At 66.6% G+C, this 13,030-nt stretch overlaps 2 protein-coding genes across 2 annotated transcripts; one reads left to right on the top strand and one right to left on the bottom strand.

The window, feature by feature from the left end:
- Nucleotides 1–3,438: 3,438 nt before the first annotated feature.
- Nucleotides 3,439–6,889, top strand: EMIHUDRAFT_112005 (hypothetical protein; the record flags this gene model as incomplete). Its single annotated transcript, XM_005785338.1, has 8 exons — nucleotides 3,439–3,561; nucleotides 3,665–3,775; nucleotides 3,947–4,087; nucleotides 4,748–4,819; nucleotides 5,336–5,392; nucleotides 5,471–5,508; nucleotides 5,749–6,261; nucleotides 6,334–6,889. 8 exons carry the CDS (start codon nucleotides 3,439–3,441, stop codon nucleotides 6,887–6,889), a joined length of 1,611 nt encoding a protein of 536 aa, XP_005785395.1.
- A 3,999-nt stretch (nucleotides 6,890–10,888) lies between these two features.
- EMIHUDRAFT_112003 (hypothetical protein) lies at nucleotides 10,889–11,603 on the bottom strand (the record flags this gene model as incomplete). Its single annotated transcript, XM_005785337.1, has 3 exons — nucleotides 10,889–10,985; nucleotides 11,049–11,203; nucleotides 11,355–11,603. The coding sequence occupies 3 exons, from the start codon at nucleotides 11,601–11,603 to the stop codon at nucleotides 10,889–10,891; spliced, it is 501 nt and encodes a 166-aa protein (XP_005785394.1).
- Between the last annotated feature and the right edge of the window lie 1,427 nt (nucleotides 11,604–13,030).

Genomic DNA, 13,030 nt, shown 5'->3' with positions numbered 1-13,030 from the left:
TCCTGGACGTGTCCCGTCCACCGGTGGACGAGACCCATCTAAGGGCGTGGCGGAGCGAGGGAGTCGGCGCTTGCCTGTCCGCCCAGTCGATCTCTGCCTGTCTGCCCGCTCTCGACTGGGCGCGCGTGCGATCTGGGCGCGGGGGGCGTGTGTGTGTCTGTGGGAAGAGCGTGGGGTGGGAGCAGGAGAGGACCAGGACGTGTCACTGTCTAGACCTGCAGGGGCGGCCCATACCCCGAGACTATCCGAGATTACCCGAGATTACCCGAGGTTGCAGGTGCGGCACATACCCCGAGCAGCGCAGCGCACGCGCGAGGCCGCGGGGCACCGCCTCCGCTCGACCTGTCGCCCACCTCTCCTCGGCCCTCGCCCCGACCCCACGCCGGCGACAACCCGTGCACGCGGCGCATGCCCACCCCCACCGCCGCCGCCGCCGCCGCCGCCGCCGCCGCCGCCGCCGCCGCCGCCGTGCCATTCGAGCCGACCGCGCGCGGCTGTACGCCTCCGCCGCCGCCGCGACCGGCCCACGAGCAGCGGCTCCGTGCCTGCTGGTCGAGGGGGAGGGTGCGGTCGCAGGGCGCGTCGTCGGCGGCGCGGAGCAGCCTTCGTCCTCCGCGGCGCGCAGCCGGCCACTCTTGCGGTCGCTTGCGAACCCGGATCAGGTTGGATGTGGGGGAGACGCGGTGGCCACCCGCACGAAAGGTGCCCCGCCGCCGTTCTGCCGTGGTGTGGTTTGCGACCAGTCGGAGTGATCCAAATCGGTCGCCGGCGGCGGCGGAGGTCACCATCGCCCTTCCTCCGACTGGTGTGGGGCCGCACTCTTGGACATTCTGCAGCCGCATCGCGCTGCGCCATCCCAAGCGCGTGATCGCCCGCTGCAGGGGTCTCGCGGCGTCGACGGTTGTGTTGCCTCGCCACCACTGTGCCTGCGAGGCGTAGCACGACAGAAGGTGCCGCTCTCTGAAACGCGGCGAGCCAAACGACGCGACCAGCCCAAGCCACGGCTGCACCATCACTGCAGCTGTCGGCGGCGGCGACGGCGGCGAGGGCGTCGGCGTGGTGCTGCCCGTGGCACTGTCGGGCGCTGCAAAGATGGCCTGGTTGCGCCCCTGGGCCCACACGTCCTTGCTGGGCCAGCGCTTGCTTGCCCACGCTCTCAGCTCGATCACGCCGCCGTCAGAGGTGACGGTGGCGGTGACCTGCGGAGCAGTCGGCAGCCCTCAGCCACACGTGCGCACTCGGCCCTCCTGGAGCTCTACAGAGAGAGAGCCTGCGCAGCAGAGTGACCCGACGGTGAGGTTAGGTAAGGTAGGGTAAGCTCCTCCACACACGCACAAGGTAGTGGGGCAAGGGCCAGGCTAGTCCCTCGCGACTGCGCGTCTAGACGACAGGAGCCCCACGGCATGCAAAGTGCAAGGCCCGGTGCGCGTGGGTGAGCGGTGTGTGTGTGTGTGTGTGTGTGTGTGTGTGTGTGTGTGTGTGTGTGTGTGTGTGTGTGTGTGTGTGTGTGTGTGTGTGTGTGTGTGTAGTGGGAGAGAGAGAGAGAGAGAGAGAGAGAGAGAGAGAGAGAGAGAGAGAGAGAGAGAGAGAGAGAGAGAGAGAGAGAGAGAGTGAGGGAGAGAGAGAGAGACCTGCACCAGCGCCACCATGAAGTGGCACGCCAGGCATGTGGTCGTCGCGAAGAGGCGGCCGTCGATGTTGAGCAGCCTGGGGAGAGTTTACCGCGGTGTGGTGCAGACGGCGAGAGGCGTGCGGAGATAGTCGATCTAGGAGGTTGGGCGCAGCCTGGGGCCACCGCCGGTGTGGTGCGAACGGCGAGAGGCGTCGGGTCTACGACGTGTGGGCGCGCTCGCCGAGTGTCGTAGGACGGCTTAACCCACGGCGGCAGGTAGCCGTCGCTCACTCCGGGAGGCACGAACCAGCGCGAGCCGTTGCCCTCCACGGCCGCGAGAGACACCTACAGTGTGGCGGTCGCGGGCATGCGATGCCCACGCCGCGCCCCCACGGCCGGCGCCAGTCCTGGGGCGGAGACGGGGCCTGGTTCTCTGGGCGAGGGAGCAGCCACGTCCAGCCGAGAAGCCGGCGGTCGGCGTCGAGGACGGCGAGGGCGGTCCCCTTGAACCAGGCGCCTATCTCGCGGCACCCCTGCGCCATGATTGAGCTGCACTGGCGAGTTGGCCCCCTCCTGGGAGATGCAGTGTGTGTGTGTGTGTGTGTGTGTGTGTGTGTGTGTGTGTGTGTGTGTGTGTGTGTGTGTGTGTGTGTGTGTGTGTGTGTGTGTGTGTGTGTGTGTGTGTGTGTGTGGTAGTGCCTGGGGCGCTCTGCGGCATGTTGCGGCGCAGCAGGGGCGAGGAGGCGTTGCACTGGTGCATGACATCGACCCGCAGCGCCACCACGTACGTGCAGCGCGGACAGAGCCCCCTTGGCGCTTCCGTGATGGCGGGGTTGAAGACGCTGAAGACGCGCGGCTTCGCGGGGTAGGGCGGCCGTCGCTGCATCGACGCCGGCCCGCCTGCACGCAAGCTATGTCGCGTACGAGTCGGAACCTCGACACGCGTGCGCGCCGGTGCGAGGTGATATACTGCTGTGTGAGAGGGAGCGTCTCACACTGCTGTGTGAGAGGGAGCGGAGTGTCACACCGATCGGCGGGAGCGGAAGCGACAGCTCTTCGAGAGGAAGGCGGATGACAGCCGGCCGCTGATCGCCAATCCACTGGCCGGACGGAATCTCAGACGCAGGGTCTGGAAACGCTGCGGCGGCTCCGTACATCCAAGGCGGCGAGTACTCCCTCATTTGGCGGTGAGGGCTGTGAGCTGGGGCAGCGGCTGTGAGCAGCGGGGGGGTTTTGTGTCCTTTTAATAGACGCCGAAAACAACAAAAGAATTAAACAAAAGAACTCTCTCTCACAGCAGACAGGCTCGACACAGGTGCGAACTGGCGCGTGCTAGTACTATCACCGGCACAGCACCGGAGCCGCCTAAGCGACTCCGTTAAGGTCGGCGCCTTCCTTGCCGCCTTCACCTTCCGCACCCTATCGGGCGCCCTCCGTTCCGTCTTCTGTCCGTGTGCGCGCTCTTCTATGGCCGCCCACTTCCAGTATTGTCGCAGCTGCGCCCACTCTGGTCGCTCCAGCTGCTCCGCCAGCCTCTTGTATTCGCTATGTTCCGTCGTGTTGTCTTTGAGGCCATAGACTCGCTTCATTTGCGGCCACGTCAACACTTCCCCGGTGCCCCATTCTGACACGTCCGACCATGTCGCTATCCCGTGCTTGGCTAGGTTACGTGCAAAGTCACACGCGAGGCCTTGGTTACGCTCCAACGAGGCTCAGACGCCCACCGCGGAGCCAGAATACTTTTTCGCGGCCCACCCTTGCGCCGGCAGCGAGCCGCAGCGAGGCCACGGCCCAGGACGTGCCGCTCTGTCGCTAACTTACCATACATGGCCGCCGTCTGCGACATCTGCGGCAAGGTGCTGCGCAGCGCCTCGGCCGAGGCCATGGCGGCGCATAAACGCGAGAGCCAGTCGTGCACGCGGGTCAAAACAAAGGGCGCGAGTGGCGAGGTGACCTCCTCCCACGCGCATGTTTGCTCTTTCGCTGCGTAGCCGCCAGCGCTCAAACCAATCTCTCGCCGACTCTATCACGCTCAGCCTTCGCCGACGACAGGTGGCGAGGCTGGAGGAGAAGCTTCGTGCGGTGATTGAGGCGGGCCGTCGGCTTGCGGCACACGGCGGCGCGTACGACGTCGTCGAGGCCAACACCAAGGAGCGGGGCGAGGTGGAGGCGGCGCTAAAAGCGGCGCGCTCGTCCACCAAGGCAGCGAGCCCTAGATCTGGAGCGACACAGAGACACACGGACGCGGCCCTCGTCCGGCCCTCGCCCTTGGCCGCCGCGGCCGCCGCCGCCGCTGCTGCTGCCATCGTCGTCACACCTCCCTCCCACGAGCAGGCGGAGAAGGCGCGAGTCAAGGAGCTGGCGCAGCAGTCGATGTCGGCCGCCGGCTGGACGAGCGCGCTGCTGCAGGGGGAAGAGAACCGGTTCGCTAAGGCCGACGAGGGCGCGGTCGAGTCGCAGCTGGCTGCGGCGACGGTGGGCCTCGTCTCGTCGGCCGCCTTCCGCGAGAAGCGAGAGGAGCTGGAGGCGGCGGCGGGAGCCAAGCGGGAGCGCGAGGCGGAGGAGGCGGCGGAGGCAGCCGCTGCGCAGCAGGCGCGCAAGCGCGCCAAGAAGCGCGAGCGCGAGAAGCAGCAGCAGCGAGGCCTCTCGTTTGCGGCCGACGAGGAGGACGGCTGAGCGACTCGCGCCAGCAATGTGTAAGGACTAAGAACGTTAGCACAGAAAGCCATCGGTGTGCGGCATTTTCGCGCCGTCGCCTCCCTCCGCTACTCGAGTACAGGAATGGGTCGCGGGGGGGGGGGCAAGGCCACGCGACTCGCCACGCGCCCTTCCGAAGGGAGCATGGCTTATTTAGCTCTGCCGCCGCCGCGCCCGGATTCGCCGTCCGAGCCGACGTGCTACGGCTCTCCGGCGCAGCCGACCAAGCAGCGCGAGGCCTGGCGAGTACAGCAAAAGTCCGCTGTCGAGCAGCTCATTGCTCTCGAGGAGGCGCCTTGCCGCCGCGCCCGCTCCCCTCGCCCTCGCCTCTACGGCGCCATGCCGGCGCACCCGGCCGCGCGCACCGCGTCGGAGCACCACCTGACCAGCCAACGCCCCGCATGCGGCGTCCTGACTCTCTCCCGTCTGCGGCCTCAGGCGGCCGAGCGGGCGGCCGACGCGGCGCGGGCGGCGGAGGAGGCGGAGGGCGAGGAGGGCGAGCGGGAGGCGGTGACCAACTACGCGGCGATCGGCAAAAGGTCGATGTACTGGGACACGGAGAAGCTCGGCGACAAGCTGCAGGGCCTCGACAAGGCTGGCGCCGCCGCCGCCTCTCTCGCCGCCGCCTCTCTCGCCGCCGCCTCTAATCACCGCTGCTGCACTCTGCTCACCGCTGCCTCTGCTCAGCGCCGCCGCCCCTCTCGCTGCCGCTGCTGCTCACTGCCGCTCCCGAGCTCCCCGCCACCGCCCCCTCTCTCCTCGCCGCCGCTGCCTCTCTCCTCGCCGCCGCTGCCTCTCTCCTCCCCTCTGCCTCGCCCCTCCCCTCTGCCTCTCTCCTCCCTCTGCTGCTGCTGCCGTCGCCTCTCCTCTCACCGCACCCCCTTCCTCTCCTCTCACCGCACCCCCTTCCTCTCCTCTCACCGCACCCCCCTTCCTCACCTCTCACCGCGCCCCCCTTCCTCTCGTCTCACCGCGCCCCCCTCCTCTTGTCTCACCGCACCGCGCCCCCCTCCTCTCGACCCTAAGGTGGACCCGTACGGCCTGCTCGAGCTCGAGGATCGCCGGTGGGCGGCGACGCCCGAGGTGCCCTCCCCCCGGGGGCGTGCGTCCGGCGTGCCGTGTGCGGCTCCTCTCATCCTCCCAACTCCTCGTGACTCGTAGGAGCTGCGCAAGGCGTACCGCCGGCTGGTGCTGGAGAAGTGAGCAGACACCTCGTAGACACTTCGTAGACACTTCCCAGCTGCAGGCAGTGGCGGAGAACCCTCTCGGAGCCCTCTCGGAGGCCTCTCGAAACCCTCTCGGAGGCCTCTCGAAACCCTCTCGGAACCCTCTCGGAACCCTCTCGGAACCCTCTCGGAAGCTTCGACCCTGCAGACACCCCTCACTCACACCCACACCCTCACCCCAACCTCAACCCAACCCGCACCCTCACCCTCCAGGCATCCGGACAAGAAGGCGGCGCAGGAGAATGGCGGCGCCAGAGGCGGCAAGGAGGGCGGCAAGGAGGGCGGCAAGGAGGGCGGCAAGGAGGGCGGCAGGAGGGGCAAGGGCGGCGGCGGCGAGGGCGGCAACAACGGCAACGGCAAGGAGGGGGGCGGCGAGGAGGGCGGCGAGGAGGAGGGGGGGGAGGGCGAGGAGGAGGGCGAGGAGGAGGAGGAGTTCAAGCTGCTGTCGGCGGCGTGGGAGCTGCTGGGCAGTGAGGAGAAGCGGCGACAGTACGACTCGGTCGACTACTTTAACGACGCGCTCCCCACCGCCTTCCGGCCGCGCGCCGACGACCCGGGCCGCTTCTTCCGCGTGTTTGGGCCCGTGTTTGCTCGGCAGGCAAAGTTCTCGGTGGTGCGGCCGGTGCCGTCGGTTGGCGACGACGAGACGCCGCTGGAGGAGGTGCAGCGCTTCTACGCCTTTTGGACGCGCTTCCGCTCCTGGCGCGACTTTTCGCTGCTGGCCGAGTGCGACCCGGCTGAGGGGCGGCGGAGGAGCAGCCGTGAACAGCGTCTCTTCACACCTGTGGCTGTGAACAGGTACGACACGGCTGAGGCGGAGGACCGCGAGGAGCGGCGGTGGATGCAGCGGCAGAACAAGAACGAGGTGGAGCGACTCAAGCGGAGCGAGATGCGGCGGCTGATGAGCGCGGTCGAGCTGGCGCAGGAGAACGACCCGCGGCTGCATCGTGCCAAGGAGGAGCGCGCGGCGGAGCGCGAGCTGCAGCGGAGGCGAAAGGAGGAGGCGCTGGCGGCGGAGAAGCGCGCAAAGGCGGAGGCGGCGGAGCAGGCCCGGGCGGCGGAGGCGGCGGCGGCGGCGGCGGCGGCGGCGGAGCGGGCGTCCAAGGATTCGGACAAGGCGGCGGCGAAGCGCGAGAAGGAGAAGGCGCGGTCGGCGCTCAAAAAGGCGCGCAAAGAGCTGAAGTCGCTCGGCGAGGAGGGCGCCGCGTGGCGCGCGCGCGCGTCGGACCTGGAGGCGGTGGCGAGTGGGCTGCCTCTGGTCGAGATCGAGGCGCTGCACGCGACGCTGTCCGCCGGCGACGAGGCCGCCGGCACCGACGCGCTCGAGGCGGCCCTGCGCAAGGTGCTCGGCTGACCGAGGCCGCTTGTGACTTGTCGGCGGCGGCACGGCGACGAGTGCCGCGCGCCGCATCCACGGCGCAGCCCCCCTCCCTCTCTCTCCTCTCCTCTCCTCTCCGCGTAGCGCGCCGGGCTCGCCGGGCTCGCGGGGGTACTGCGCGTGTCTGGCTTGCTGGGGCAGGGCGACGCCGCTGGCAGCTGTGGCCCCTTGTGCGCGTGTGCGTCGTTGATACATTGTGTGCGCGGAGCCGATCAGCCCTCACGCCCATACCTGTCTCACGTGCGGGCAGGGGGAGGGACCGGGAGTTGGGCGGGCCGCGTGTGATATTGCGCAGTGGGGGGAGAAGCCAACGGCAGCCGTGCGGCACGCGAGATAGTGGCTCTTCCGCGGGCGGCGCTCCTCGTCCACCACTTTGGTGTGGAGACGTTTACCTTACCTTACCTTAGCTTATCCTCGTCCCTCTCGCCAATCTCGCTCTTCGAGCGTCCTCGCCGCGCGAAAGAGCGAGTGACGGATAAAGTCGTGTGAAAGAGCTGTGAAAGCGAAAGTAGCGAAATTAATTGCCCGCCGCAGGCGAAGAAAATTTCAGGGTTTTTGGTCCCCGACGCCAAAGAAATCGAAGATTCCGCCGGCGGCGGGAGGACCGCGCCAACGGGCACGCGACTCGCGCTATGATCGCGCTGGTGCTTGCGTTGCTGTGGCCGTCTTCATCCGTGTCGTACACCGAGCTGGCGCCACAGCAGTACAACAACGGCTCGGTAGAGCTGCTCCACGGGACTACTATCATCATCAGAGGGCCCGGCAATGTCCACGGCGGAGCTGGCGGTGGCGGTGGCGGCGGTGGTTATGGCGGCGGCGGCGGCGGAAGCGGCGGCGGCGGCGGCGGCGGTGGCGGCGGCGGCGGCGGCGGCGGCGGCGGCTCTTACTGGACGGGGGCGCTCGCCGCTGCCAGCTTCGCGCTGATGCGGACGTCACATGTGCAAAGTGCCAATGGTCTCCAGCGAGGCTTGCTGAACAGCTGGAACGCAGTCGTGCTGGGCGCCACTCTGTACGCCTACATGCCTACCCACTACGGGCAGCTGACCACCACCGATTGGATACCCTGGTCGGCAGAGTCGGCGGCGGCAGTGGAGGAGCTTGCGGCTGCTACGCTCGAGGAGAAGTGCGCAAGGGCGCGGCTCACGATCGACGAGCTGTGGCTCGAGGCGGCGGACGCCCAGGTGCACCCACCGCGTGTAGAAGACCTCTCCTGTCCCCGGGTCCCAACTGCGCGCCATCTTTCGCTCTAGGAGGATGCACTCTTGCTTCGCCAACGTCAAATTGTACTCGCTGAGCACGCCCACTGGCTAGCCACGTGTCTCGAGTCGGACATGTGCCAGCCGTGCGAGGGAGGGGGGGGGGCAGGGCCAGGGCGTCCGTCGAAGGAGACTATGCAAAAGCGAAAGGCCGCAGATCAGCTGGCCTCTCAACATGGACGCTCCTTCTTTCAGAACGCGGGTTTCGCAATTCCTTCGCGGCCGCCGAAGCCTGCCTTGCCCTCGCAGCAGCGCACTATCACTGAACCTTCTCGGCAGAGGCGGCGGCGGCAGAGGCGGCGGCGGATGAGGTGGCGTCGGCAGAGCAGGCGGCGCGGGAGGGGACGTCAAAGGCAGGGGCCACCAACCGCGCTCTGACTCAGGCACCGATATCGATGCTTATGGCAGAGTCGGGGGCGGAGCGTGACACCGCAGCCGCCGCGGCGAGCTCTACTGCATCTCGTGCGGCCGAGGAGGCTAAGCTATCGCGTGCTCGGGCGGAGGAGGCGGAGGAGGCTGCCGCCAAAGCTGCTGCCGCGGTTGCGCGTGCAGAGCAGGCCAGTCGTCAGATCACAGTTCGTACGGGTTACTTCGGGTCGCTCAAGGAGATGCTGTCGCTGGCGGGGCGTGAGGTCGTGCCGGTCGCAGGCGACGGCAACTGCGGCTTCTACGCATTTTTGGGGTGCGAAGACGCCATTGAGCACTGCCGGGGCCGGACGCGGGCACCGACTGCGCGTGACTATGCCGCTCAGCAGAATCTACGCGAGGAATGCGTCAAATGGCTGCAGGATCGCCCGCAGCTAACAGCATGGCATGCGGGCATGGACGCCGTCTCCAACTCTCGGAGACAATCATCGTGGAGCGACGCGGCAATCAAAAATTTGGAGGGCGGCAAGCAGAGCACATCTGATAGCATGGGAGTGTACGCGAACGAGGCTGCTCTCCGCGCGATGGCGGGGCTTCGGAAGGAGCCCCTTGTGGTTGTTGATTCCAAAGCTGGGCCGTCTCTGAGCAAGCAGGTTCGCAATCGCCCGCCAGACCAAGTGGCGGTGTATGAAACTCATGCAGGGCCAGAGGATAAGCGGCGCTGGTTTGCCTCTGTGATGAAATGGATGTCATGGGCGAACGACATTGCGCCGGTGCTGCAGCGTCGCCTCGAGGGCAACCAGCTGGAGGACGACCCCAAGTATCGCGTGATTGTCCACAATGGCGAGCCGGCATCGAGCCGCGGCGGCCACTTTGACGCAACGCGCGTGGTAGTGTAGTAGCGTGTCATAGCGTGCGTGCGTGTGTAAGGAATGGACCGCGTGTTTTCTTTTATTTTCCTCGACGGGCGCTCGACGCGCCGTATGGAGCACGCGCGCGCCCGCTCACGCTGCCCGGCATGCCTGCAGCATCCAAACGAGGCGCGCGGCGTCGCTCAGCCGTGTCCACGCGGCTTCGCTCCTGTCCTAACCGGCGCCATCTGGGCGGCTGCTGCGGAGCTGCTGCCGGCGGTGCGACAACTGGCCGACAGATACGACGCTCAGGGCACCCGTCGGCGATCCACCGGGAAAGGAACGAAGGCGCCGCTGTCGGCGATTCACCGCCGCTCGTTCCCGTCTCTTAAAGCTGGCTACACCGTCGATGCGCACATCGAGGCGCTCGTGGACGAGGGAGACGTCGCCTCCTCTTTCGTACCGGGGCACTGTTCGCGCCGGAAGGCACCGCGCACTGCCAAGTACATTAGCCTTCATCTCTCCTACCGCCGGCCGGGAGTGCAGCCTTCGCCATCGCTGGGTGAGATGGTCCTCGACTTTGGCACCTGCGAAGTAATGAACAACATGCAGTACATCATATGGCGCTATGACAGCCCTGCGATGGGCGACCTCGACGCAGACGAGGCGGAGCTCATCTGCGCGGCGCAGATCGCCGACTTTCTCTCTCTCCCTGCGCGAGTGGTTGCGCCACCTTGGATGAGGCATATGGGCTGGGCAGGGGAGTTGGTAGAGGAGGTCGACTGAGGGCGCGAGGCCGCCAATCGTCACAGTCTGCTGCTGACTGTCGGTCGCTGACTGGTTGCGCATTGCGCTGGCCGCGCAGCGGCCTTTAGAAAATTTTGGCCGCAGGCCTAGGTTTTGAAAGATCAAGAGAATAAGCGCGGGTGAGGCTTTGAGAAGCTGCCGTTTGCGGCTTCCTAAGTCAATTTTTCGAGAGGAACGTTTTGGCTGAGCTAGAACTTCTCCAAAGTCGCGCGATCATCGAGTTTTGAGTCAATAATTATGAAAGGGAAGGGAGAGGGAGAGTTCTAGCTCAGCCAATCGATTCAGCGTGCTCTGAAACGCCCAAAACCGTCGAGTTTTTCGCCGTGGTCCAAACAGAGAGCTTAATATTTTGATTTTCTTGGCCACGGCCACGATTACCCGTCACTCGCTCGAAAACCGAAATATCGATCATATTATTCTCCAGCGCGAGATCTTCCGCGAGACGCGCGAGCGCGGCGAGCCCGAGCGGGCTCTCGGCTCTCTGGTGTGTGTGTACCGGAGCGCTATCAGTATCACCTCGAGTCGGCATTAGTCACGAACGGCATCGCGGCGCTTCGACTTTAGGAACTGACAAAAAGTGCCCGCTTTTCTTTCCCCCGCCCGCCGCCCGCCGCCCGCCGCCGCCGCCGCGCGCCCGCCCCTCCGTGTGTCTCTGCGCGCCTTCCCCAGCCCTTCACCAGACCCCCACCAGACCTTCACCAGACCTTGATCGCGTCGAGCGCGCGCATCACCTCGTGAAAGGTTGCGCGAGAGCTGTCGAGCAGGTTGAGGGCGAGCAGGAGATCCGCTGGCCTGCGTTGTGAATACGCCAGCCTCAGCGCGGGAGTACGGCACTGTGCAGCGTCTTCAGAGCACCGCGTGAATGCGAGGGGTGCGAGGACGATGAATACAGCGGAGTACGGCTGACTACGGCTGTAGCGTGTGTGATCTCTCGTCTCCCGCTTGTTGTGGAATTCTATGTCCGCTGGCCTGCTCTTGTTGATGAGCTCGACCAAGGTACGCGCGTACACCTGCGCGGCGGCACCGGGTGCCCGGTAACCCGCCCGAGCTGGCAGCGCCGCCAAGGAGACTGTCGCGTGGGAGCCCAGCTGCCCGAGACGGGGAAGAGGGATGGGCACCACGCGGGGAAGGCACTGTGTCTCGGACGGTGGCGCAAAGCACCTCGAGTGCCTCGTCGTCCCGCCGTCCAAGCAGGACGCGCGTGCTGTAGCAACCAGGTCCACTCGCCAGGCCCGTCGCGCTCTCTCGCGTCGCCGAGATGAGCGTGCCGAGGTTCTCTCGCTGAGACACCACGACAAAAATCCGGTTGGCGTATGCCGTGGCGATCAGCCGCGTTGAGACGCCACCGATGCAGACCTCTGCAGATTTGCTCAGTGGTCCAGGCTGTTGCGCGCACCCATTAGCGATCATTTCAAGCTCGGACGACTGCGTGAGATCACGTGCGTGTGGTGGCGCTCCACCAGCACCAACTGGCGGAAGGCGCGCTCGCGCAGCTCCCAGAAAAAGAATTATTCCTCGGCTTTTTGTTTTTGGCCTACTGTTGTGGCCCAAAGTCTGCCCAGGTTGTGAGGGACACGATCCCGGCGTGAACATGACTAACTGACGGATCCGCTCCTGACAGTATGCTGCGGCCGCTCCTGACTGACGGATCCGCAAGCGAGAAGGGCCGCTGCGGCGCGTGCGACTGTCTTTGTTTGAAGTTAAAAGTCGAATCAGAGCGCCGTCGGCGCTGTCCCTCGTTTTCCTCCCAAGGACCGCCCGTCCGGCACCGCTCCGGGACGCACGCCGGCGAAGCACCATCAAGCTGCTGTACGGCCCCGGAATCGCCTTCCCAGGCTTAGCTAGACTGAGAGATATTGTGGACATGGAAGCACAAGAGTTTTTCTTCTTTCTGGCGGCCATGAGCCATCGCTGACCTGGCTCGGGGCGACCTTGCCCCGCTGCGCGCCTTCCTCTCCGGGCAGGGGACGCGCGGCACGTCGCTCGCGGCCCAGCTCGACGCGCGGCACGACACCGAGAAGCAGGACACGCTGCTCACCTGGGCCGCTCGGCACGGGCAGGCCGAGGCGGTGCGGCTGCTGCTCGACAGCGGCGCGAGCGTCGGGGCGACGAATGGCGGCGGCGCTTCCGCGCTGACCTACGCGTGCAATGGAGGCTGCATCGACAGCGCCCGGCTGCTCCTCAAAGCCAGCGCGGCAGTCGACCAAGCCAACGCCAGCGGCTTCACGCCGCTGCTCGTCGCAAGCGAGAAGGGCCACGTCGAGATCGCCCAGCTACTCCTTGATGCTGGCGCGGCGATCAATCGAGGCAAGCACAACGGCGTCACGCCGCTGTACAAGGCGTGTAACAAGGGCCACCTCGAGGTCGCTCGGTTGCTGCTCGAGGCTGGCGCGGCGATCAATCAAGGCAAGCATGACGGCGTCACGCCGCTGTACAAGGCGTGTAACAAGGGCCACCTCGAGGTCGCTCGGTTGCTGCTCGAGGCTGGCGCGGCGATCAACCAAGCCCAGCAGGACGGCGCCACGCCGCTCCTCGCCGCGTGCCAGGAGGGCCACGTCCAGTGCGCCCGGCTGCTCTTCGAGGCTGGCGCAGCGGTCAACCAAGCTTGCAACGACGGCGCCACGCCGCTGTTCATGGCATGCCAGGAGGGGCAGCTCGAGTGCGCCCGGCTACTCCTCGAGGCCGACGCTGACATCAACCAAGCGATGAACGACGGCGCCACGCCGCTGTTCATGGCATGCCAGAACGGCCACCTCGAGGTCGCCAAGCTCCTCTCCTCCTACGGCGCCTCCCGCGCCGCTACGCCCTTCGGCACGCCCGAGGAGGCCGCAAACCGC

This window comes from Emiliania huxleyi (assembly GCF_000372725.1).
Source record: "Emiliania huxleyi CCMP1516 chromosome Unknown EMIHUscaffold_161, whole genome shotgun sequence".
Lineage (NCBI taxonomy): Eukaryota > Haptophyta > Isochrysidales > Noelaerhabdaceae > Emiliania > Emiliania huxleyi.
The sequence above is the reverse complement of the archived record's forward strand: the minus strand, read 5'-3'. Positions and strand labels throughout refer to the sequence as shown.